Source organism: Vicia villosa, linkage group LG2 (assembly GCF_029867415.1).
Source record: "Vicia villosa cultivar HV-30 ecotype Madison, WI linkage group LG2, Vvil1.0, whole genome shotgun sequence".
NCBI lineage: Eukaryota > Viridiplantae > Streptophyta > Magnoliopsida > Fabales > Fabaceae > Vicia > Vicia villosa.
In genome coordinates this window covers 29265591-29293333 of record NC_081181.1, presented here as the reverse complement: position 1 = coordinate 29293333, position 27743 = coordinate 29265591, and the positions used below count along the sequence as shown (strand labels likewise).

The window sequence follows — 27743 nt, the reverse complement described above, 5'->3', positions numbered from 1 at the left end:
CGTTTTAATTACACCATATTTTAATAAAAAATCAGGTGTAATTGGGCTTAATTATGTTTTAATTAAGCCCTATTTTAATAAAAATCGGGTGTAAATATGTTCTTAATTACCCCCTAGTTTAGTAAAAATCGGGTGTAAATACGCCATTTATAAATGAACAATTATATCTATTTACACCCTATTACTTAAACACCATTTAGTTATATTTTATTTTCAGTCATAATATTGTAAATACTATAAAATCATACACATTAAAATCATATTTTAACTAAGTCAAAATATTTTTAATATTAACCAAAAAGTATACAAAATCATGTACAGTCATAATATTTCAAGTATTATAAAATCATACACATAAAAAATATATAATTTTACGCCATGCTTGACGGTTAGCTTCGGTGTTCTCTAGTCCAATTGAATCAACCGCTCTCCACATATAGCATTGGATTCATCCATGGCCAAAATACCACGTCCTGGAGAAGCAAGTCTGATAGGGCACCGGAGCATGTAGTAACGACGGTGGCTCCAATAAGTGACATAGCGACAATAAGACCTTCCAGGGTGGGTTCACTTTCTAAATGAAATTCCTTCTCTATGTATAAAATAGATCCTGCAAATTGATTAGTTTAGTTAATATGAAGATAAGATCGGACATGATGATGAGAAAAAAAGGAAAGAAGGAGACATGCAATAGTAGCATTATCCCATCCTTGAAGTAAATTAACGATAGCAGCGGCAATAGCAACAATAACAGCTCCACTCATTGTAAGAAATTACTGAAATAAGATTGATTCAGAGATTGATCATAGAAATGTAAGAAAGAAGATTGATTCAGAGATTGATCATAGAAATGAAATGGGTTTGAGATGCAGATAAGAGCATCTACGGTTCACTCAGTGTGTGGTAGGATGAGATCATGAGAGTGACTTATTTCCTTGTTTATTATTATTAGAATCCAAGAGTTTGTTGTATATCCTTGCACTACGTGGAAGAAAAAACCAGCTTCCCGGACTAACATAAATAGGACAAACCATGAGACATGAGTAAGAAAATAATACTAAATTCTCAGTGAGACAGGAGTGAACCCACTATACCTCCACTCGTGATGAATAATAAGTTCATGTTTCGTTCCCAAAATCATGTGATCGTACTTTACATCCTCTTCAAGCTGATGCATAGTGTGATCGTACTTTATAGTCTCTTCAAGCTGATGTATAGTGTGATCGTACTACGACCAGGACATAACAACCAGGACATACTTCAGCAAGGGAATCAAGATTAAAGTATACAAGACAAGTGATAATGCTCCAAGAATGTCTTCATTTTCATTTATAGGGGCCTTTCTAAACATAACACTGAATGTATATAATGGACTTGTTCCGACATCACCAAATCCAACACCAAGAGTCTGAAAAGCCAATACAATTTTCTTCCCTACACTGATGTCCTGCAATAAATTATAAAGACAAAAAACATTAACATTTTTTTTTATGTTTCACTACATTTTACAACTTTATACTCTTATGAATGAGTAGCAACGAGGCTTTCGTGTCCTTGCTTCATAGCTAACAATACATAAAAATATCTTTAAAAATATCTCGAAGTGTCGGGAAGCGAATCCGATGATACATAAGTCATGTTAAATAACAAATCATATATACAACAATGAATATCAAGACAACAATTCTCCATCAATTCGCCAACCACAACCAATTACAACAACAATATCAACACAACAACAATTCCGTGGTAGAAATCAAACAAAAAAGAGAAAGAATTCAGTTCAGACATTTCACCGAACACTTGGTGTGCATGTTAGGAAATGACTAATTCATTAACAATTTTACACTATACATAAACCATAATCGAACAACAATCACACAACAGCAATCGAAGAAGAGAGATGAAGAAGATTGAAACTGAAATTCACTGGAAAAAATTGCACGTACCGAATTCCATCATTAATGTGCGTCGGCATCATCTTCACGTATCTTTTGTTTCTCTTAACTTCATTTTCATTTGCTTGTTCCATTAATCACCATGCTCTGCTACGAATTGGATTTGGCCGAGGAAGAGATTGAAAAGCACGTTAGATAAGCACTTTTAAGAGGTTTTAAGAGGTTTTAAGAGGAGCAAGAATCACTTTTCCGTTTTCACGTTTTTGAAGCTGCGCGTTGTTGGTAACTTATTATTCTCTATTTCTTTTTCATAAGTTACATATATTAAATGATATGTAGTAAAACTTATGATAAGTGATAACTATATTTCATACATTATAAGATACATGTTATACAATAGGGATTATAATGAAATAGATTAATATTTTGAATTATAAAATTTATCAATTTATTTAGTCCATTTAAATTTACACTCGTTTTATATTTAACGGGAGTTATTGAGATATAATTATAATAATATTTTTAATTTACACCCAATTTAAAAAAATAGGGTGTAAATTGTCACGTGTTAATATTTAAAATGATATTTTATTTACAATATTGCCACTGCATTTCTTATTTACACCCGTTTTTAGTATATTGGGTGTAAATGTTAAAATTATATTGTTCCTTTTGCACTAGTGGCAACACCAACACTTGACATTAAGAGTCAATATAGATTTCCCACCCGTTGGCCTACCAACACTAAACAAACATAATACCAATTGGGGATCCAGATTAACTTGATTATCTTTAGCACAACTTGCACCAAGCCTTTAGAATGCATCATAAACTCTTGACAAAAATTGGGCAGAGTAACAACTATGTACAGATGAATTCCTTATCACAATGCCTTGGAATTAACCATCAAGGACTTTCAAAGAATCACCTGCATACACAAAGAGAAAACAACCCAACGCCTTGGATCCTAATGCTAAGTCCAAGAGGTCTAGATCTCCAAAGTGCTTAGGATAGTAACAAATAGTCCACAAAGAGTCTTAAGGATTTTTATTGTTCGAGTTGGTTCTTAGTGTTTTAAGCACAAAAGTAAAGTATGGTCCAAGTGGACAAAAGAAAAATGGCGGAAACATAAACATACGTCCAAGTGGACAAGGGAAAAAAGGCATAAACATAAAGATGATGAATGAAAAATGAGAAAATAAAAGCATAAAGCGAGAGAAAATAAAATAAAGGACAATATAATAAAGAGCATAAAAGTAACGTTAATGGTTAATTTTCAATTGTTAGTTTTTATAGATCAATGGTGAGTGAATGATGAACTCGGGTTTAATTTCAATGAAAGCTCATCAGAAGATTGATAGAATCAAAGAAATTGCCCGATAAACTGAGAGGAGGCCTCTATTTATAGAATTGGGACTGAGGGTAGTGGCAAATTGGTAATTGTCCTTTGGAGATTAATTTGAATTTAATTGGTAAAAATGAGATTAAAATGAAGTTTATGAAGGAAATTAATTATGATAGTGATGTAGAATATTGGTGGTAATAAAGAATAATCAAAGAAATGGGATTGGTACCAAAATCATATCATGTTATCTTTTTTTTTTTTCAAATTTCGTCCATGGAAATCGCAAGATGAACGATTATTTGGTTCAATTGTAAACAGGTCTAGTTAACAATGCATAGCAAAAACGCAACTTACATTGATGTGTTTTGAAGTAAAAGCCTAACGTATAGTCAGCATTTTGTATCATATGTATTGTAATATTTTCATACTCGTATTTTTTTATGATGACAAGAGATTTTCAGCTAACCTGGAAAATTTTGGTTTTGGCCGACACACAATCTATTAACACTTGCAACATTACTTGGTGCCAGTGTAGGAGATTCCATATCATCACATTTTCCAGCTTTGTTTCCACCACTCTACACTCGGAAAGAACCAAATCAGTTAATCTAAATCAATTTGCAATACTATTTAATTGAATGAGATCAGATCCAATCATTTAAATTAATGAATTAGACATTCCAACTTATACAATAGGATTGCTTTAAAGCAATTTAGATAAATATTCTCATTAGTCCCTTCAAGTTAGAGTATGCAGGTTGCAAATGTCCATCTTGCCATGCAACAAAATGAGAACTCAGTAGGACCAAGTGATTTAGTAAATGTATCAAATGATTGGGAATAGTGGGAACATACACAGGTCCAATGTTTTCAACTCCGTATGACCAAGTGATTTAGTAAATGTATCAAATGATTGGGAATGGTGGGAACATACACATATCAAAATGAGAACTCTGCAGATATCATAATTCTTAAATTAATAATTCCTGTAGAACCACACCAGAGACTGAGTGTGAAAATCAAAATCAAATAGCCATTTTATCAACTCTATTTTTGTTGTAACACCTCTTCTGCAAGCTAAACCAAGTAAAGGAAGTTATCAATAATTATATACATGCACACCCTGATTTGGATCCTTATATTTTATATCGTATAAAATAACACAACCTTGTCTGAAGAGTACACGATGGACTGGTCTAATGCCAAAAATATCATTAACTAAAAGTATGATGCTTAACTTTATGCCACAGGCCAATTTTGAACAAAATAAACCTCATCACACTAGTTCATCAATAGCAAAATGATTAATGCGGAGCACGCAAAGGTGTAAGATCAGAACATACCATACAAGTTCTCTTCTCTGTCCATTTGGTATGCGTTTCTGATCTCATTAGTGGTCGTCGTCGTGTGTTGACTGGATGAAATTCATAAATCTGCTTTTAATGGTCCAACAATCTTGAATCTAGAACATGAAAAAGCCACCATTCAGTCCAGTCAGCTCACGCATTCAGAATAATACATCCGAAAATTTTCAAACAAAAACAAACATAAGAGTTCGGGTTCACTATCACTACTAACCTATCATTCAAATTTCAGTTAGCTATTAATAGTTAACAAGTGAAACTATTGCAATCAAACCACTAACAGTTACCTGAAATTTTCATTCACATGCACAACTTTTCTGCATGATAAAAATGATAATGAATCAGTAACCCTAAATATAGTAATGATTAATGAATTGATTAAGAGAAATTAACAAAGAAACCTAAGGTCTGCTGATCCAAAGTGTGCAGCAGATCTAATACCAAATTCACCCCTGATTCCGCGTATTTGACAAGATCCTTTGGTCGAGGTAAATGAGAAGCTCTTATTACCTTAGAGTCCACAAGCCAGATCTTCTTGTGAGTCTCTTCAACCGGGGTTTTTGTGTAACGTCTCAATTCTTATTAGTATTTTTATTAATTATATTAGTAATTATATTATTTAATATTTTTAATAATTATTTATTATTTTAGTTATTATGTGATATAATAATTATTTGAATATTTGATTATGTGTGTAATTGTGCTATTTAGGTTAATAGAGTGATTTGGGGAGATATACTTAATTGGGCCAAAATAGAATATGAGATTGGTTTGTGGGTTAAGCCCATTTAGTAAGAGGGATAGTAAGAGAGTTAGGGTTTTAGAGTATTGTTTCATAACTTTCATTTGGGAAAAGAAGAGAAATAAGAGAAAGAGAATAGGGAAGTAGATTCTTGAAGAGGGTGGACTAGAGATTCAAGGTAAGGGTGTGAATCCACGTGATTATAAGTAGATATAATTGGGTAATGTTGTTTGGGTTAGTGATTTCATGAATTAGGAATTGGGGATTTTACTATTTCATGAGTTGTGTTGTGAAATTGATATGTTAATCCACAAATGATGTGAAATATAACTTGCAATAATGATTCTATGTTTGATTCTATGAATGGGTATGTAAATAACATGTAAATTGGTGAATATGTGTTGATTGTGTGAAAACCTAACTTTGGAGATTATGATAGAATCCATATAATTGATGTATGAATCATGTTTGAGGTTTCTAAATGGAAGTATATGTGGATATATGATTATAAGCATGAAATTCAGAGTTATTTATGTGTTTGGATGTGTTTTTGGGTCAAAATGGGGTATGGGGGTTTGCTGTCAGTTGTTGTACCCCAAAATTTGCCCGATCAAATCTACATCTTTTAATTCATCAAGGGTCAAAATTGAGAGTCATGGGGTTTGACATTCCTATTGTCAAACCCACCCTCTTATAAAATACCCTGAGTTAAAATGGGGTGAAATTAACAGGTATCTTGGGTCCAAGCATTTGGCCCATCTGTCTCAGGCTTGGACCATGTTTGGGGATATTCTAATGGGCTTTTATTTTCAAAAAATTTAATTGGTAAGGTATTGATTTAGTTCTATTAGTATTTAATTTTGTTAAATGTTTATTATTAATATCGTTACTAATATTAGGATTATCATTTGGGTTTTTTATTTGGGTTTTTTATTATGATCAGATTATTATTATTATTATTATTATTATTATTATTATTATTATTAATTATTAGGATTTTAATATTATTATTAGGATTATTTTTATTAGTTTTAGTATTAGGAGTATTAGGTTTAGTTTATTTTGGGTTATTAGGTTAATTGGGCACTAGGCCCATTAGAAGAAAACCCTAAGTTGTGCATTATAAAAAGAAAGGGCATTGTCTGTCAATAGGGGGGACCGAAAAAACATCGAGACCTTTTTTTATCAAACCAATCCATACCCTTGTATATATCCCACTCACACAAAACCACCTGGAAAGAATTCTTCCTCACGTATTCTCTCTCAGAAGAGCACAAGTTAAAAAGTAAGAAAACCTCTCAAAAACTACTCTCTCTCACACATGAGTGTATGGTTAAAAGAAAAACAACAACATCATCCTACAATTTTCTATGAAACCAAAGAAAACACACAGACACTTGTTATTAGGAATTAGAAAAGTTTGAGGTATCTTCTTAGCTTGTTAGTTTCGACAAATCACATCAAGCGATTGGATCTGAAACTAGCGAGAACGGGTTTGTCAAAGCTGACGGCGGAATTGGAATCAAAATCGTACAACAAAGTTGTCGATATCTTCGACAATCCGATGCTTCAAGTCGCGGCAAGCGGAGTTGCTTTTCACAAGGACCGGCCCTACGTCATTCATCTTCTCTTGTGTTTTTGTGTTCATTGGCTGCAACAGTGTTTGCTTTCTATGGAGAACGATGCCTTTCTCAATCAAAAGCAATACCATGGTGGAGTGCATAAGGCGATCCATGGTTATGAGTGGAATCAAGAATCTCAGGGCTTCGTCTCTGCCTTTTCTTTTTTTCAGAACCAGCACCATCAATCACTGGAATTCACAACACAATCCTTAAGCAAATCACAAATTGAAAGTTGCAGTAAATCTGGCCGTGACATCGCAAAAGTGCATCACCGGGAAACAATTTTTTCCGCTATAATTTGTTCGCTACTTTACATATAATGACGCAGAGGTGATGGAGTTACAACAACCAAGCTACAACCCTCATGGCAATAGGCGCCTTTGGTAAACCCAAGGTTCCTGGTTCGATCCCTGGGAAGGATTTTCTTTTTCAGGTTTTATGTGTTTATCCATATTCATGTTTATTTTTATTTATTTTGGATAATGTTGTTGACAACTAAGAAGCGTAGCATAGCTGGCGCGGATCATTGTGTGTTAATCTCAAAGACCTGGGTTCGAGCCCAGGCGTGATACACTATTTTTATATGTTTCTTTGTTTCAAGAACCTGTACACACAACCAACACAAGACCACAATACACCTTCAGATCTGAGCCTTAGAATTTCCACCGATCCAGATCCAACGCATCAAGGCTGAAGACACGCCATGGACCTTCAGGAGTCACGCACACAAGATTATAGCCAGGTTCTTTTATTTTTATTATTGTTTAATTGTTTAGATTAAATGATAATTAAATATTGTTTAATTTAATTAGTTTGTATAAATTAGGATTAGGATAGTAAAATTAGGATTAGGCTCCCGATTAGGTTTTAGGACTAACTCCCGATTATTTCGATTATGTCGATTTAATTTATTTAATTAGTTTTAACTAAGGTTTATCAATGCATTAGGGTTTGCCCAATCCCACTGGCCATTTGGCAAAAAAAACATTAATCCTTAATCAATTTTCTCTTCGATCCGATTATATCTAATAGACGCAATGGTGAGAAAGAAAATAATAAAATACATTTTATTTTGCTAAATGTTTTCAACCAAACCTATTGGTTGCGATGATTAGCATATTCAATTCGTTATCGTGTAATAATCAAACCTATTGATTATGAGGGATAACGATAAATAATTTATATAAAATTAAAACACACTTTATTTGTTGTTCGTGACGATCGAATCTATCGGTCAGAATGGTTAGTAATACCTTATCTCATCCGTTAACTATAATGATCAAATCTATTGATCATCGCAACTAACGGAAACATATCAAACCAGGGTTGTACGCCAAATTCAAACACATTCAAAACACTTCAAATCAAACTACGGATTTTCATCACTTCGATAAGGTAATTCAAAATGCCTTGCAAACCACAAAAGTCAAAACTACGATAAGGTAACTCAAAATACCTTCAAACCATTCATATCTAATTCTAAGGCGTACAACCCTGCCCCGAACTACGTAGACTCTGATCCTCCATAAGGAGGTACGTAGGCACTTGGTAACAAGGCGAGTCCCCTTCCCCAAAACCTCAATTCGTTCAAATCTCATTTTTTTCCTATTCATTTCCTTAGCTATTAAACCTTAACTTTTAGCCATAAACTTCCGTCTCTCAATTCAAAACATTAGGAAAGGGTTAAGAGTGCCTAACACATTCCCTTAACCTGATTATAATAATCTTACCTTGAATCTTTATACTGCGTAGGGTTTCTTATTCGCCCTGCAGAATAGGTGGCGACTCTAAAAGCTAATTTTTTAGGGCAGGTTGCTACAGCTGGCGACTCTGCTGGGGAATAACTTAAAATGGTGAATTATTATGCTCCTATAGGGTTTGGCAGGGTTTAGGTTTTGGCAAACCATTTAGGTTTTTGGCGAATTTTTTAGGGTTTGGCTAATTTGCCAGGGTTAGGATTTTAGATTAGGATTTAGGTTTTTTCTTTTCTTTTTATATTTAAATATTTAAATTTTCATTTATATATTTATTTACAACTTCTAGGATTTAGGTTTTTTCTTTTCTTTGTATATTTAAATATTTAAATATTTATTTATATATTTATATATTTATTTACAATTTCTAGGATTTAGATTTTTATATTTAAATATTTAAATTTTTATTTATTTATTTATTCATTTACAATTTCATTCACTTACATTTAGTTAATTAAATATTTTTATTAATTGAATATTTGATGCTTTATTGTATTCTGTTGGGATATTATAAATGGCGTTAAAACATAAGTGTGGGAATTATATTTAAGACCAGAGGGGAATTACATCGCCTACGAGTCTTACTATAATTCCACTCAGAGTGGGTTAAATATCTAGAAAGATTTGATACGAGGCTTGACCTTGTTGAGGGCTGGACTTGGTATTTAGCTGATCTCTCTGGGAACCTGCCCCTAAAATTTGAACCTCATTGGATAAATGAGCTGTTCTAAAATCCAAAGAGAAAAAAAGTCTCAGTGGCTACGAACGACCCCATGAGACCTTCTAGAACATACCAATGGGAAGGGTAGGCACCCTAAGCCGTCACGTCGAACCTATGAACCTAGGGCTTATGTGCTTATATGCTTATTATGCATGTGCAATTTATATACTGCGAATTTCTTGCGTTTTAATTTTTGCAGGTATTCCTACGTATTCCCTGGCCTGCAGGGACTCTATTTCCAAGACCATGTCCTTCCCACGAAGGACACCTCCATTTATGCGCGTCAATTGGCCTCTCGATGGCCATGAGACATAGTGACTGTCTTGAACAGTCACCCCGCGCCTGCATCCACGCATTCCCTAGCCTGTAGGTATTTTCTTTTTGTATCTTTGTATTTTCACAACTACGTGTCCTTCCCACGAAGGACATCTTTGTTTACGCACGTTGATTGGCCTCTCGATGGCCATGAGATCTAGTGATTGTCTTGAACGGTCACCCCGTGCTTACATCTACGCATTCCCTAGCCTGTAGGGATTCTATTTCTAAAATCGCATCCTTCGTACGAAGGACATCTTCGTTAGCATATGTCGATTGGCCTCTCGATGGCCATGAGATCTAGTGACTGTCTAGAACGGTCACCCCGTGCTTGCTCCTACGCACTCCCTAGCCTGTAAGGATTTTCTTTTATGTCCATGTGTTTTTACAATGACTTCGCCCTTCACCTGAAGGATGTCCCCATTAGAATACGTCGATTGGTCTCTCGATGGCCATGAGATCTAGTGATTGTCTGGAACGGTCATCCCATGAGATCTAACTTGTAGGGTTTGGATTTCCATTTATGCGTCTTCAATCCCTAGCCTGCAGGGATTTCACTTCATTCGATATCCTCCTTAGATAGGTTGTGTTCCGCATAGAGAACCTTCCCACGAGGGACAACTTCATCGTTACATGTCGAACGGCCTCTCGATGGCCATGAGATTTGGTGACTGTCTTGAACGGTCACCAGTCGCTACCTTCTGCATACTCCCAAATTGAAGGGATTTCCATTGGCGTGTCATCTCGCAAGGATTTCACTAGGGTCTAATTTCGCCTCTAAGGCTATCCCTAGGATTATACGTCACACGTCTGCATTGCATACAAGGAGTTATAATACAAGGAGTCTCTCGCATACGCATGCATTTGCATTTTCATGCATTCATACATTTACATTTGCATCTTCGCCCGCATCCACACTTACCGTGCTAGCCGACTTCCCGAGACTCACGGAGAATAAATCAAAGGATCATAAACTATGGAGAAAGGAGGATAAATTATTGGGAATGAGCTTGGCCTTACAAAGGAAAAAAAGGATGCCTTTCTCCATGCCAGCCAAATGTCCATGCCTTTCGTAACAGGATGGTGAATACGACAAAGGTTATCGTCGAGCAAGGATTAGTTCAACAAAGAAGTTCCCTCATAGATACACTCAAGGGGTATCTAGTTATCAAGGGGTTCATCTATGAACATAGCAAAGCTTACAAAGATACTCTACGATAACTCGGGGGCAAGGGTCAGTCCAACTAGGGTAAGATCCTGAACAAAGATGCATAACTACGATGGAGGAAAGGCGACATGTGTTAACCCCACACCAAAGGGCAAAAGGGTCATAGGTGTTATCTATCAATCTACAAACTCTTAAGGTTGCAAACGGTGTGATACTATCCTTGGGAAAAGCAAAAGAGGTTCAGTCGAAGGAAAATCATGAAGTTTCGATACGACGAAAACCCGCCACTAACAAATTTATTCCCGACAGGTTTGATGTGCCCAAGGAGAATTCGAGATCACCCTTTACTTCTACAAGTCTAGGAACTAAGGAGTAAAACAAGGTCAACGGATTTACAAAGGAGATTGTCCCTAGAATCAATAGGTTTTGTCATGCTAAGAATTTAAACCCCCACGATCGCTAAGTGTTACTCAGGATAAAAGTTGTACCTTCGGATTAGCAACCCTAATGGGATGACCATGCAGGTTTTGGAGTCAATTCATTCGCTCACTACTACGACTTTCCACTCGCACACTTCTATGCTATTTTCAATTTTAGATTTAGGATTATTAACGAACTTAAGGGAGAATGACTGTAATACGGTGAATTGACTTTTAAAGAAATGTCGCGGATAGCAAGAGTTGCCACCGACTTTTATTTTATCCAATTGGAAAGGCAAAAAGAACAGGAAAGACCTTTGAAAAATTTTGAGTTCAGGGGGTAGGTTATACAAAGGGAAGGTGTAAGGCACCCTTTGTATCCATGGTTATCCATGGGCTCTTAATTGCTTAGCTCACTTGTTTGTTTGAAAAGTTTGAAGTGTCGTGTGTGAATAGTAAAAAGATTTGTTAAGGACTTTAGCTTGTAAATAAGCGTAGCCTTGTTTTGAATTTGATTTGGAAACGAGGTGTGAAAAGTAATTTGAAAGTTTGTTGTGAGCAAGCATTTAAGAACACCTACCCTAAGATTGTCTTTCTTGTTCTTTAAGTTTTTCGGGCGAAAGGGTCTATCCATACCATGAGAGGGAAGGAAGTCTTTCAATTGGATGTTTAAGGGTCATCGAGAATAATCGTTCGCCACAAGACTGTCCCTGCCATAAAGATGGTAGGTAGTATAAGGGAAGGATATAATAGTCATTTAAGCAATATTAAGGATACCTTAGCATTCGAAGGGACTATCACCATTTAATCGAGGGACAAGATCATTTATACCGAAGGCAACATTGAAAGGACTGTGATCTTTAAATCGGAGGGATATGATGATTTTGAATCGAAGGCAGCAAGCTAAGGTATCCCTATATCCGAGGGACTTGACTATTTTTTAGTATAATTAGAGGCAACAGGCAGCATAAGAAGGCAACAAGGCAACCAGAGGGATTACCTTAAAGGTGTGTGTGTGGCACAATCAGGTGGTTAATTCAGATATTTTTATCTTGTATAAGTTAGTGATTCTACGTTCAATTCATGGTTTTCACTCCCTAGGATTACTAACCACACAGTTAAAATAATAGTTATATTGTGCGGAAATTTAAAGGCAGAAAATAAACCTACAACTATTACAAGGCTTTGGGGTAGTTACATAATAGAGGAAGAACGGAGCGCGAAAATAATAAAACCTAACTATTACAAAAAAAACCTTTTGCAAACCTATACATATTTTCTAGAATTTAATAGAATTAAAATGGCGGAAAAATAAATAATTTAATAAATAGCATAAAATAAAGGCAGAAATTGAAGCATAATTTAAATAAAGGCAGAAAGTAAATAAAAGCAGAAATAAATGCATAATTAAAAAGGCAAAATATTTAAAGAAGGCATTCGACAATCACAGAGTATGGGATGAGAAGAGAAGTTCGCAGCAACGAAGAAATTCAATGTTTAATTACAAAGGTTAATGGCTAAAAAAACCTAATGGTATTAAATTAATTATTACGGCTAAAAACCTAATGAAAAACCTAAGGGTAAAACCTAAGGGGAAAGCTTAATGGTATTAAATTAATTATTACTTGTTAAAAAACTAACAAAACAGCTAGGGGTAAAAACCTACGCCTACAATTAATAGACAACTCTTACATTGTTGACAATTTCTAGGGATTACTACGGTTTATTGACTAAAGGCTAAACTTAACATTAAAAATTAAGCCTAAATTGATTAAATTAATTAACCTAAATATTATTTAATTAGATTAATATTAATCCTAATTTCTAAGATGGTTAGACTAATTAACCTAAATTCATTAACCTAATTATAATAACTAACCTATTAAATTAATTAATTATTAGTTAAAAACAAAATAAATAAATAAATAAAATAAACACAAAGAAAAGAAAAAGCTGAAAGAAGAAAAGAAAAGAAAAGACCTGGGGGCGCTGGAATTCGGTGAGGAAGAGCTGTGAAGGATCATGGTATGCCTTCCTCCCAGGGCCGTCAGATCTTACTTGGGGGAATAGCCACGGCTGAGATGCGATGGTCCACCACAGGTGTATACTGATCGTGCACACCGGATCTGTAAATCAAGCAACTCATAAAAATAATGTCAAATCCTGGGTTCGAACCCAGGACTTGAAGCTCGATTCGCCCTCCCTTTAGCCAATTGAACTGAATTAGCTTCTTGATAATTATGTGCTATCAATAAATTAAATAATAAAAAATGGTAATAGAAAGAGAGTCAAACATTCAATCCGCGTGGGGCCCTGGGAATTTAAACAAACCAATTAAAAACAGAGAGAGGATTCTGCAGAGCTGACTGGCCAATGAGGATGGGGGCGCAGTCAACGAGGCGTGTCAAGATTGCATCATATTCAACCTCCCAACGGTCCACCTTTAGCTACGAGAGGGCCCTGTTTTTGCTACGACTTCTGCATATGTTTTTGTAGCTAATGGCCTGCGTTCATACACCTGCAAAAACGCCATCAAACACGAAACAAAAACCACCCAAATCACATATTTAGGCCTTTACGAGTTCAATGGAAGGGTTTTTTCGGTCTGAAATGCCATGAAAGGTGGAGCACGAAGGACCATGAAGCCTATGCCCTAGCAATGGCAAAGTTTGAATCGCACATCCAAGCTCCGGTTTGTTGATCCTAATCTTCTCTAAACATTATCATGAACTCATAGAAAACATTTGATTTAATTGATATGCATTAAAACGTGGTGAACGAAAACCAAAAGTGCATGAGATAACATGAGCATAGAACCATCATTCTTCGCATTATGGGGCTGCGTTAATGGTTCTTTAGCAACCTATTTTACCTATTGAGAAGCTTTGGATGGATGGATGGCGTTGAAAAGTGCTGCAAGTATGAATACGAAAGTTTTGAGTTTCTTGAGATTTTTGCAAGTTTAGAACACTCTTGGAGGCTAGGGTTTTTTCTCTTTTTTCCGTCCCCTACTGCATGAATGGCTTGGAGTATTTATAAGAGTGAGAATTAGGGTTAATAGCTTGGGAAGGAATCAAGTGTTTGATTACAAAAAATTTGATTTTGATTTTTGATCCAAATCTTTCTATTTTGAGTCCATCTCTATCCTTTGCATATTTTCCACGTATTCTTAGCCCTTAGGTGATCTTGATTTGATTAAATAATTGATGGATGGATCATATAATTTTATTTCATAAAATTGTGATTTTATTTGATTTAATTTGAATTTAAATGAATAAAATCAAATATAAATAAGATAAAATCATGAAATAAATTTAATATGATCAATGGGCCTTTCTTGAGCTTGGAATCACGTGGGTGATCTGAAACTATAGGCCCATTAGTTCAAAAATGCAAAATTGTGTGATTAGGGTTTCACACTTTTCTTGAAAATCGACCAACTTGCGCATGCCGTAACTCATCCAATATTTATCATACGGATATGATATAGGACATTTTGGAAAGCCCGAGATGTCCTCTAAAAGCCACTTTGGGAGCTTTTTTGCATTTGAGGATTTTATTTTGATGATATGGCTCCTGACAAAAAACAGCTTTTTGCGATCTTCTAGAAGGATCTGTAATGTTTTGGCTCATATCTTCCAAATGGAGCATTTCTGGCCTTGGCTTGTGAGAGACAAAGTTGTATATAATTCAACTTCCTTCAAGATAGGCTTTGGTTGGGAAATTTATGATAAAGTATGTGAAAGTTATGGCTGGTCAAAGTTCAGTAGACTTTTTCCACAAAACCCTAATTTAGAACTTTGAGTTTTGTTGATTTCTGAACTTTCCTTGATGAGTCATGATCAATCCTTGATCAAATGATGAATGATACTTCCAAATGAGGATGTTGACCAAAAATCAGGAGTTTTGATTGTACTTTGACCACAGTTGACTTTTAGGTCAAACTAGTCGACTGTTGACCATTTGAACTTTTGACTGAGCAATCTTATGAGTCAGAACTTACAACTTGGCATGAGGATCCTTTGAGGCATATGAGAAACCAAGGGTTCCATTTGAGATCTTATAACTTGATTTTACTTTGAAAAGATCAAAACCCTAGTTTGGGGGTTGTTGTTTAGGAGTGTGTACAATCAGTCAAGTCTTGAGCTTCTGATATTCAAATGAGCTTGAGTATAAAAATGATGGGCAAATTTTGGGGTATGACAATGACGAATGCAAATAACTAAATCTCACTAAACATATGCTTTCAAGGTAAGACCGAACTGACGATGTACATGCATTATTTCAAATCCTAAACAATGGAGATATAAGGATGTTAATCCCTCGTCACCCCCTCGAGCCAGGAGTTGGAGTTTGTTTCTACTTTTTCAAATAAACCTTGATTTCAACCAGGGGCAGGGTAGACTTCTATTAATTCAATGGTGTATTTTAGTTGTCAAGAGAATCGGCCAATCCAAGCAAGGATTCAAGCAAAGGGGCAAGCAAAGGTTCAAGCATAAGGATCAAGCAAAGCAAATGTTCAAGCATATATTCTTCCTCGCATTCATCTAAGATTGAGGAAGCAATGGAGATAACATTCACAACATCTTCTTCCTCAATACATCATTCAAGATCGAGGAAGTATCAAAGTCGAAGCCTACAAATCAAAATCAGCATGGCAGTCACAACATTCAATACCCAAAGATCAAAATCTCAAAAGGAGCATTAAAAAAAAAGGAGAAAAATGCCCGCTAAGTCAAAATGGAAAATTCCATGATAGGAAATAAGACTTAGGCAAAAAAAATTAGGGCATCCCGACGGGTCAAATTCAAAGGAATTGGCTCATGCAAAAATAAGGGATAGAAAAAAAAACAAAGGCGAAATACAAAGGATAATCTTGTGGCTGCTAAATCATTAAAGCTTCACATCAATGCTTGGATCTTTACAACATTTTTCATCGGTGCTTGGATCTCTACTAAGGCTTCTACTCAACATCAGAACTGAAACGATTCTCTTACATACAAAGCACGCTCATTGGATTAGGCGAATTTTTAGGATTTGGAGAACATCAAGGAGAAAGGGGTGGGTTAAATAGATTTTGAGCCTTACATCCATTGTTTCTTAAAACCGTGAACCAAGCCAAGTTATAACATTCAAAAGTCCTAATTGAGGCAAGGTTAACTACGAAAGCATATTAAGCAGGATTTTGTTATACTGACTCCTAGGTTTGTTAAAACTATTTCTAACCACTACGCTTCTTCAAACATTCATTTCCAGTCATCCAGTCCTAATTCATAACGGGCTTCGATTCCAAAACTTGCATACACATTGCGTTAGAGTTACTTCTCGAAGGATACCAACGTCATCTACGAATATACACTTAGCATCAAGGAGATCTCGAAACTGGTTAATCAAGGGCGATCACTTCTAATAAAGACTCTGGAATGGGGGAACCACATCTAAAGGGTTCTCCTAAACAGGGGAAAAATTTCAAGGATTACAGGGGCGTACAATCAAACATCCTATTTACTAGGGGCATTCTTCCTAAGGTCCAATCGACCTGGGTCACATCTCGAAGCAATATCAATCAGGAGCATGTCAAACATAGGATAAATTCAAAGGATAGAACACCATGGATAACCCTCCATATCCTGGAGATCAAGAGCATACCCTTCAATCTAAACGTCGAAGCATATGACAAAGTTATTTCTCGGGGCACATCCTTCATGGCTTGGAAATCATAGGCATCTTTTCCACTAAACATTGGGGCATTGGATATCAAATCCATAAGGTAAACAACTCAAAGGGTTAAAGGCGTGGAGAACCTCAAAAGGTTAAAGGCGTGGAGTATTTCAAAAATCCAAACTGGGGCAAGACGCACAACAAAAGGAAAAGGTGTTCTCACACTTTACAACCTCGAACAAATCTTTCTCCTAACAAACGATCTTCAAAATTCAAAAGGAGGTATTGGGAAGTCACACTAGCATCCAACAACCATCCAACATTAGCAAGCTATATACGCTTTGGTTATCAACAACCTATCATTGGAGCATCATGCAAATAGATATAAATCATGCATTACGTACATTGGTTGATACATTACACCACACCTTTTTTAGGTAGTCTTCTTTAAGAAAATTCTTACGATCCTTTCTAGGAACCTCTTTAGGCAGTCCTATTTAAGATGAATTGTCATCCTTTCCAGGAACCTCTCCAGGTGGTCTTCTTTAAGACATTATTTTTCTAAGAACCTTTCTAGGTAGTCTTTTCTAAGACATTCATTGTCATTTCCAAGAACATTTTTTAGGTAGTCTTCTTTAAGACAATTCTTATGATCCTTTCTAGTAACCTCTTCAGGAAGTCTTGTTTAAGACGAATCATCATCTTTTCCAGAAACTTCTTCAGGTAGTCTTCTTTAAGACATTCCTTATCTTTTTCTAAGAAGCTTTTTAGGTAATCTTTAAGACAAATTTTATCCTTTCTAAAAACCTTTTCAGGTAGTCTTCTTTAAGATAAATTTTCATATCCATTCCAGAAACCTTTTCAGGTAGTCTTATAGAAGACATTACTTCGTTCCACTCATTACATCAATCAACATATACATAAGCATAAGCATTATCCACATACATAAACATTACCAAGCCGGCATAAGAAGAGTCGTGGTATAGGTGCAAATATGGTTTAAACAGGTTCAATAAGGAGATAAAATCTCGGGATTGCATCAGCATACATACATACGCATTAGCATATGCATATCATCTAGTGCATTCACATACTACAAAAGCCCAGTTCCCGACCCTCGAGTCGTGAGTGTCCAACCCTCGTGTTGTGATTGGTTTGTTTTCCGACCCTCGAGTCGTGAGTTTCCAACCCTCGTGTTGTGATTGGTTTGTTTTCCGACCCTCGAGTCGTGAGTTTCCAACCCTCTTGTTGTGATTGGTTTGTTTTCTGACCCTCGAGTCGTGAGTTTCCAACCCTCGTGTTGTGATTGGTTTGTTTTCCGACCCTCGAGTCATGAGTTTCCAACCCTCGTGTTGTGATTGGTTTGTTTTCTGACCCTCGAGTCGTGAGTCTCCAAACAAGTGAATCTTTTTTCATGCAGGTAAGTTTGCTAGAACTATAGCAAATGATTTCTCTTGTGCAGGTAAGCTTGTCCGAACCAGGGCAATTGACTCCTATTGGTGCAGGTAAGCTTGTCCGAACAAGGGCAAGTGACTCTTATTGGTGCAGGTAAGCTTGTCCGAACAAGGGCAAGTGACTCCTATTGGTGCAGGTAAGCTTGTACGAACAAGGGCAAGTGACTCCTAATGGTGCAGGTGAATTTGTCCGAATCAGGGCAAATAATCCTAATGGTGCAGGTGAGCTTGTAAGAACTATGACAAGTAATCCTATTGGTGCAGGTGAACTTGTCCGAACCAGGGCAAGTGATCCTATTGATGCAGGTGAAATTTGTCCGAATCAGGGCAAATAATCCTAATGGTACAGGTGAGCTTGTCAGAACTATAACAAGTAATCCTATTGGTGCAGGTGAACTTGTCCGAACCAGGGCAAGTGATCCTATTGGTGCAGGTGAAATTTGTCCGAATCAGGGCAAATAATCCTAATGGTGCAGGTGAGCTTGTCAGAACTATGACAAGTAATCCTATTGGTGCAGGTGAACTTGTCCGAACCAGGGCAAGTGATCCTATTGGTCGAGGTGAAATTGTCCGAATCAGGGAAAATAATCCTATCGGTGCAGGTTAGTTTGTCAGAACTATGACAAATGATCCTATTGGTACAGGTGAGCTTGCTAGAGTCATAGCAAGTGATCCTTTTGGGGTTTCACAAACTACGAGAACTTACTAGAACCATAGTAAGTGGGGTTCACAAATTGCGAAAGCTTGCTAGCACTATAGCAAGTTAATCATCTTCTACACAGCAAACAGTGAACCCTCGCTATTTCTAGCTACGTTCATTCATCACGTTAGTCCCTCGGCAGTGATCTACTTCGAAAATACAAAGGGTTTTACAAAGGGTGTTACAACAAGATTTTCAAAGGGTTCCTCAATTGGGTTTATCATGTTAGTCCCTCAGCAGTGATCTTCTCCAAAACATCATCAATAACACACAAAGATTTTATTTTTCTTTTCCAAAGTTACTAACATACTTCGACTAACATAGTTAATAGTTATGCATCATTCAATTGCATACCTCATTCGCACATAATGCGTATATATACATTGCTCTCATTTATTTTGAGAAGCTCACTGCATCATACATCGTATGCATCATGGCATTACATAAAAATAAGGTTGCCTTTTCAAGCCATACTACAATCAAAGCATCTGGTTCCTTCCAAAAAGCATTTGCTTCACATTCTAAAAAAGGGCATTTACCTTGGGTGGCATCTTTAAGCCCATCTCCCGAGGAACTTCTTCCCAGCAAACGCAAATTTCAGGGAATTTCAGTGTTCAATCATCTTCTACCTTTAGATCACGATAGGCAGACGTGCCTATCTGACTCTTCAGGTTTAAGAAGATTGAACAGGGGCAGCTGTTGTACCCCAAAATTTGCCCGATCAAATCTACATCTTTTAATTCATCAAGGGTCAAAATTGAGAGTCATGGGGTTTGACATTCCTATTGTCAAACCCACCCTCTTATAAAATACCCTGAGTTAAAATGGGGTGAAATTAACAGGTATCTTGGGTCCAAACATTTGGCCCATCTGTCTCAGGCTTGGACCATGTTTGGGGATATTCTAATGGGCTTTTATTTTCAAAAAATTTAATTGGTAAGGTATTGATTTAGTTCTATTAGTATTTAATTTTGTTAAATGTTTATTATTAATATCGTTACTAATATTAGGATTATCGTTTGGGTTTTTTTATTATGATCAGATTATTATTATTATTATTAATTATTAGGATTTTAATATTATTATTAGGATTATTTTTATTAGTTTTAGTATTAGGAGTATTAGGTTTAGTTTATTTTGGGTTATTAGGTTAATTGGGCACTAGGCCCATTAGAAGAAAACCCTAAGTTGTGCATTATAAAAAGAAAGGGCATTGTCTGTCAATAGGGGGGACCGAAAAAACATCGAGACCTTTTTTTATCAAACCAATCCATACCCTTGTATATATCTCACTCACACAAAACCACCTGGAAAGAATTCTTCCTCACGTATTCTCTCTCAGAAGAGCACAAGTTAAAAAGTAAGAAAACCTCTCAAAAACTACTCTCTCTCACACATGAGTGTATGGTTAAAAGAAAAACAACAACATCATCCTACAATTTTCTATGAAACCAAAGAAAACACACAGACACTTGTTATTAGGAATTAGAAAAGTTTGAGGTATCTTCTTAGCTTGTTAGTTTCGACAAATCACATCAAGCGATTGGATCTGAAACTAGCGAGAACGGGTTTGTCAAAGCTGACGGCGGAATTGGAATCAAAATCGTACAACAAAGTTGTCGATATCTTCGACAATCCGATGCTTCAAGTCGCGGCAAGCGGAGTTGCTTTTCACAAGGACCGGCCCTACGTCATTCATCTTCTCTTGTGTTTTTGTGTTCATTGGCTGCAACAGTGTTTGCTTTCTATGGAGAACGATGCCTTTCTCAATCAAAAGCAATACCATGGTGGAGTGCATAAGGCGATCCATGGTTATGAGTGGAATCAAGAATCTCAGGGCTTCGTCTCTGCCTTTTCTTTTTTTCAGAACCAGCACCATCAATCACTGGAATTCACAACACAATCCTTAAGCAAATCACAAATTGAAAGTTGCAGTAAATCTGGCCGTGACATCGAAAAAGTGCATCACCGGGAAACAATTTTTTCCGCTATAATTTGTTCGCTACTTTACATATAATGACGCAGAGGTGATGGAGTTACAACAACCAAGCTACAACCCTCATGGCAATAGGCGCCTTTGGTAAACCCAAGGTTCCTGGTTCGATCCCTGGGAAGGATTTTCTTTTTCAGGTTTTATGTGTTTATCCATATTCATGTTTATTTTTATTTATTTTGGATAATGTTGTTGACAACTAAGAAGCGTAGCATAGCTGGCGCGGATCATTGTGTGTTAATCTCAAAGACATCTAGACCTTTTTTTTATCAAACCAATCCATACCCTTGTATATATCCCACTCACACAAAACAACCTGGAATGAATTCTTCCTCACGTATTCTCTCTCAGAAGAGCACAAGTCAAAAAGTAAGAAAACCTCTCAAAAACTACTCTCTCTCACACATGAGTGTATGGTTAAAAGAAAAACAACAACATCATCCTACAATTTTCTATGAAACCAAAGAAAACACACAGACACTTGTTATTAGGAATTAGAGAAGTTTGAGGTATCTTCTTAGCTTGTTAGTTTCGACAAATCACATCAAGCGATTAGATCTGAAACTAGCGAGAACGGGTTTGTCGAAGCTAATGTGTAACTTTTGAAACTGATGAATCTGTATGAGTTATTGTTATATGGTTTTCTTGAATGATGCTAATATACATATGTATGAACATACTTGTTAATGATGATGATGATGATGATGATGATGAATGATGATGAATGATGATGAATGAGTATAAGATGATGCTACTCATAGTATGATGATGATGATAGTATGTTGTATATATGTTTGCATGTATTCATAGTCATTTGATGAGGGCTGAATTCTAATGATGAGAGGATTCAGTGAAGGGCAAGGTTCCCACTGTGTGGAATCTGTGCTGGCAGGGCCGTATCTGGATGATGATAGATCGGTCGGTGGGTTTTCCCATTGATGATGTTGGTACCACATGCATAGTGTCAGTCCCATACATATGCATAATTTTATAACATGATGTATATGTTATGTGATGACTTGATGTTTGTGGATGTGTGACGATGATGTGTATGAATATGAAACAATTGGGTGAATGATGAAACTATGATATATTGTTATTTATGATGCAATAACATTGGTTAACTGTGATGAGACTCACCCTTACTTGTTGTCATTTTCAGATTGAGGATAGCGGCGCGACTTGGTGAGGATTAGCTCATAAGTCGGTTTAGTTGTTGTGTCGGTGTCATGCTCTGATAGATGTAACACTGGGAACGCGATGTTTTGAGTTTCGATTATAACTCTATTTGTTTATTTTGTTTGAAGTCTGATACATTAATGATGTAATGTTGACTTGATGATTCAATTCCGCTGTGTAAACATGATTTTTATCTAATGAGTTATAATTCAGATGTTTTAGTGAATGCATGACATATGCCGAACGTGTGTTTTCTTTTATTTATGAATTGTGGCACCTCTTTACATGTTACTCTGATTAATATTTGTTTAATTGCCGCGGGTTATTAGAGGGGAGTTACAATTATCGGGGTAGAATTAGGGTGTTACATTTTGTCTGGCCAAAAAGATAGAATTTAATTTAACTACTTGAGATAAAAGAATAGGTTTAGAAATAAACAATTAACTATTAAAACCAAGTTATACCTGCTTTGAAATCTCAAGAGCTATCAACTCTTTTATACCAGTTCCAGCCTTCAATAACCAAAATATAGGAGTAAGAATTTCCCTTACGGAGAATGTGTGATCAGATAAGGTTCCTCCGATTAACTTAAGGGGAGCAAGCAATCCTGCTAATACCACAGAAGCTGTACCCTGATTTGAATCAAAGTAGAACACAATCAATAGCAGAAACTATGCACAAGTCAAAATCTTTCGACTATGCTACCTTACATGTATATCATCATTGAAAAGAAGATGCGACGAGCTATATTTATCCAGAAGATCGAACGCATTATGATTGGCTAACTCTTCAAACTGAAAAAACAAAAGAATCACAAAATCAGGAAAATAATTGATTCAAGCAAAACACCAAAGCCACACATAATGCTGAATCAGATATATAACTTATACAAGAATTTTCTCTCCATTCTTCTGCTTAACTGCATGCATAAACTCGTCTAGAAGCTCCGCATATTCCTAAACCACAATGAACAAACACAATGTTTGCAATATAGAAATTTCACTACAAAATCCAGTGAGTGTTAGGGATGATCAAACCTTCCCAGTTGCTCGCTTCTGTCTAAGGCCAATGTAAAACTCATCATTCAGCAACTTCTCATTATTTGTGCCAACATCAATCGTTATAGGCAAGCACTGGAATTTATAAATATGCAGATAATAATCCATTAATCGATTGATCAATTAGAAAGCAAAACCAAAAAAGAAAAGCATTTTGTCGTTCTTACCGATGAAGGGCGAACACCTCCTAATGCAGTATATAGAGAAAACTCTCCAACAGGAATTCCCATTCCCTAAAAATAATTGAAGAGAATCATGTTAATATGAAGGTTCATCTTAAAGCTCCTACACCATGCCTCGTTCCTATCTACAACAAAGAAACTAACCATGAATTCTTTAATAGCACAGAACTATTTGAGAACATTTATCTGTGAAATTTTGGTAATCAGCCTTCCGACCAACTAATCCGATTTCAGAACATCATACAGAGCAATCAAAAAGTAAAAGCATTCACATATAAGAAACCAATTCCTTCACAAAAATTGCTTCTAAATACATATAAAGGTGAAATGCTTAAATCTCCATAAATAACTCCAAGACTCTGATATGCCAGTGTCAGAACAGTCCTCCATGAATCTTTCTGCAAAATCCAAAAACGAAAAGAAATCAAGAAACAACATTGCAACATTACCAACAACATCAAAAACATGATTAAATCGAAAATAAAACCAACCCATGAATTAAAAATAAAAACTTTAAAGGCTTTTAACACCACCCATTTTCTTACCTTTGAAGAATTTGACGAGTTCTTCCACCTTCCAGATCCATAACATGAGCGATTTCAAGTCTCAAAGAACCATTTATTGTGTTTTTCAATGGAAATTAGGGTTTTGATGAATGGTGATGAAAGCAGTGTGATGTGAAGGAATAGAGAGATAGAGGAAGAAGGGGGACAGAGAAGAAAAGAATAATGAGAGCGAGAGTGAAAAAGAGAGAGACCAGAATAGGGAGATTGTGTAACCGCTACATAGTTGAAGGTGGAGGGAGAGAATGTGTAACATATGAAAAATGGAAGAAGAGACATCAGTAATGACATGGAGGCGCTAGGCTCAAAGTTGAAGGAGGGAATGCTCTTCTCCACGTGGCGGATGCAGGTACAATGTTAGAAAAGATAAACTTTTCTTATATGGTAGATAACGATTCATATCGAATTATAATTTTATTTGAATGTTTGTAATTGAAAAAAAAAAAAAGTAAATGAGAGGAATTTAGATGTTAAAATTCACAAGATAGAGATGTAAGAATAAATAATTAAATATAATTATTGTAATATTTTTGAGTAATTCAAAACAAACAAAATTATATTTCACCGGTGAAAACCTGCTATTGCCGGTAAAAGACAGTTTGGTATAGAGAAAACCAATCTTTCTCTTCACCTATATTCCGGACTAATGGCTCCTTCCATTTCTACACTCCACGGCGCCGTCTAGTCACCATCGATTGGAAATCATCTCACTCATTCTCAACCGTAAGTAGCGCATTCTTTTCATTTCTTATCACTCCTTAGTTTTCATATGTTAGGATTCATAACTATGATTAGGGTTTTCAATTTTGTACATTTTGGCAGCTGGAAGCTTTAGATTTTAGCATTCATCCAATTAGGTATCATTGCATCTTTTAATATCAACTCAGTACTGAAAACATTCGATTAAATGAATTTGGCGCGACTTTTGTTCTCTTTTTTTTTACATGATATTTACTTTTTTTTTCTTGATTTTGTAGTTCACTTATGACTCTCTTCAATAAGAAGGCCAATTGTGATGATCACATTGATCGAATCAGTGACTTGCCAAGTAATGTCATTGATGGCATCCTAGAACACTTGAACATTCGAGACCTAGTTAGGACCAGTATTCTGTCTAGGAAGTGGAGGTATATGTGGATTTCATTCCCACGACTTAAGTTTGACAAAGAGTTTTTCGACTTGTATGACGCCGAGGATTTTGAGGACCATGGCCCTGAGGTTTCTAGAATTATCACGGAAATTCTTTTCATCCACAATGGGCCGATATATAAGTTTGCACTTTCCATCCCTTGTGGCTTCAACATCACAGTTGGATACCTCATTAAGTGGATTCTATTTTTGTCAAGAAACGGTGTTAAGCAAATTCAGCTTGAGAGTAAATCTCGAAACTATCGAATGCCATCTTATCTCTTCTTTTGTCAAGAGTTGACCCATGTTCGAATTTGCAATTTTAACTTGTCAGTTCCGCCTAATTTTGGTGGCTTTAAAAGTTTGCTGCACCTTCACTTAGAAAATATTACATTTGGGATTGGTGCACTTGAGTGTATTGTTTCTGGGTCCTCATTACTTGAAGAACTCTGGATTGTAGGATGTTCTGGTTATGAATCTGTTGATTTAATTGCTCCTACTCTCAAGGTCTTCCGCATAGAATATGGTCATGTCATCAAGTTAATTTGTTTGGAAAAAGCAAAGAATCTAATTGATTTTACGCTCATACTTTACAAGGATGGAGTTTTTGGTTCGAATAAAATTTTGCCAGAAATTCAAAGGCTTACCATGGGATTAAGTTCCAAGGTTAGTTAATTTGATTGATAATCCAATCCAATTTTTCCAGTATTTACAGTTGTGTTACTTCCAATTGAAGAGTTGTATAAATATATCTTATAGCATTGCTGTTTGTGCATAGATGTTGTATGCAGATATCATTCATCCATCACAGCTGATAAGCTTAAAGTATCTCAAATTAAATGGGGTGAATTTGGATGAAAGAGGTGAACTGTTGTATATTGTCAGTGTACTAAAAAATGCTTCTAACATGGTGGAATTTGTTTTAGAGGTGACCATGAATACCCTATATATCTTGGCTTATCTTTTTGTTTTAGAGGTGACTATGAGTACCCTGTATATCTTGGCATATCTTTTTATCGTGATACTATGATTCTTTATATTTTATAATGCAGACTGATTTCGACCAATATTCTAAGACACAGTTGCCGGATCGTGGGGAAGAGTTAGAGTGCAGTAACGGTTGCCTAAGTCAACTTTTGTCTGTGAATATCAAACTTCGTACCAACTTTAAACATGCAATGAGTTTGATACGATTCATACTTGCAAATTCATCGTCGTTAAAGACTCTTACTCTAGACCTTCATCTCGGGTATAACAAATCAGATTTGCCTATATTGTTTAGCATATCACGAGACTTATTATGGATGGATAGAGCATCACCAAGAGCACACATTGACTTCACTCACCGATATTCAGAGTATCCGTATGGATGACCCAGTTCTGTTCAAGACATACATTGATAAAGATTTGAACATAGAGTTCAGAAGTTCCCTAATGTGGGGACTTGGGACGAATTTTAATTTCTTGTTTTTTGAGTTTATTATGTTTTTATAAGATGACATATAAATACTAGCTATCATGTTGAATAGTTTATTAACTGTACTAGTTTTTTTTACTCAACATAGTTTAATATCCGTGTGTTTGGGCACGTATCAGTTGTATATTTCAAGTTGAAAAAGTTATATGAAAACCCAAATATTTGACTTTTTTGCTTTAACTAATTTATACTTTTGAATAGTAGAAAATAATATTTTTACTAAGGACATCATTATCTATCAAATTCATTTGAGTGTTCTAAATGAGTTCTACTAAATTTTTTATATTATTTTATATTTTTTTCACTTTTTAAGCATATTCCATATAAAAAAAATATTTCTTAAATAAATTATTTATTTCAATACAAATTATAGAAAAACAAATTGAAATAACAAACTTTAAAAAAAAAACTAAAAAACCTACCTTATAAAAAAATAAAAAAAATTATCTGAGTAATCAGGTTTGGGGAGCCCTATACATAGGAGTCACCCCATGGCACCAAGGAACAAATTTTTTAACCAATGCGCAACCCCCATGACGCATAAGTGCATGCCCAAAATGGGCTGCCATGTGGGTGGCGCTTATGTCCAATATTTTTTTAGTTTTTTTTATATAAAATTAAATATTTAATAAATAATTAGAAATACGAAAATATAGATTAATGATAAATGATGCATTTACAATTTTTTTAAAAATATTTCAAATATTCTAATGTCTATTGTCACCGTAATGGCTGTCTTTTCCGCACCTAGGTGCTACCTGATTTCGTTGAACATGTTGTTGACCCATACCCCTTTAAGGTTTTTGTTGTGTTTGGGTAGGTGGGCCTTGAATTAGCCCCTCCATGCGGTCGTTGTCCATGTACTCTTCGATCCTATTTTCAAATAGTTGGTTCCCCATGCCCTCGAAGTTTTTATCGTGGTGGTGGGGATTGTAACACCTCATTTCTACCCGACAAATATTATTGAAATCAGAGTTACAAAGTTTCAACATACAAATAG

The 27743-nt window shown here is 35.7% G+C and overlaps 2 protein-coding genes across 2 annotated transcripts; one reads left to right on the top strand and one right to left on the bottom strand.

The window, feature by feature from the left end:
• Positions 1-419: 419 nt before the first annotated feature.
• On the bottom strand, positions 420-24042 carry LOC131648767 (NADP-dependent malic enzyme-like). Its single transcript, XM_058918496.1, has 10 exons — positions 24025-24042; positions 23890-23973; positions 23561-23626; positions 23373-23468; positions 23226-23291; positions 23046-23129; positions 22800-22967; positions 3750-3821; positions 1375-1447; positions 420-610 (listed from the first exon to the last, which is right to left on the bottom strand). The coding sequence occupies exons 1-10, from the start codon at positions 24040-24042 to the stop codon at positions 420-422; spliced, it is 918 nt and encodes a 305-aa protein (XP_058774479.1).
• Positions 24043-24721: 679 nt separating this feature from the next.
• On the top strand, positions 24722-26821 carry LOC131646042 (F-box/FBD/LRR-repeat protein At1g13570-like). The gene is made up of 4 exons (XM_058916212.1): positions 24722-24861; positions 25116-25932; positions 26045-26194; positions 26319-26821. The coding sequence occupies exons 2-4, from the start codon at positions 25123-25125 to the stop codon at positions 26637-26639; spliced, it is 1281 nt and encodes a 426-aa protein (XP_058772195.1). The 5' UTR covers positions 24722-24861; positions 25116-25122; the 3' UTR covers positions 26640-26821.
• The last annotated feature ends 922 nt before the right edge of the window (positions 26822-27743 follow it).

Excerpts from the sequence above, each read along its gene's own strand:
- LOC131648767 (XM_058918496.1), bottom strand. Across the intron at positions 23,292-23,372 it reads AGAAGCGAGCAACTGGGAAG|GAATATGCGGAGCTTCTAGA; the intron begins GTTTGATCATCC and ends ATTGTGGTTTAG. Across the intron at positions 1,448-3,749 it reads CACCAAGTAATGTTGCAAGT|GACATCAGTGTAGGGAAGAA; the intron begins GTTAATAGATTG and ends AATTTATTGCAG.
- LOC131646042 (XM_058916212.1), top strand. The coding sequence starts at position 25,123 with ATGACTCTCTTCAATAAGAAGGCCAATTGTGATGATCACATTGATCGA. Across the intron at positions 25,933-26,044 it reads CCATGGGATTAAGTTCCAAG|ATGTTGTATGCAGATATCAT; the intron begins GTTAGTTAATTT and ends GTTTGTGCATAG. Across the intron at positions 26,195-26,318 it reads TGGTGGAATTTGTTTTAGAG|ACTGATTTCGACCAATATTC; the intron begins GTGACCATGAAT and ends TTTATAATGCAG.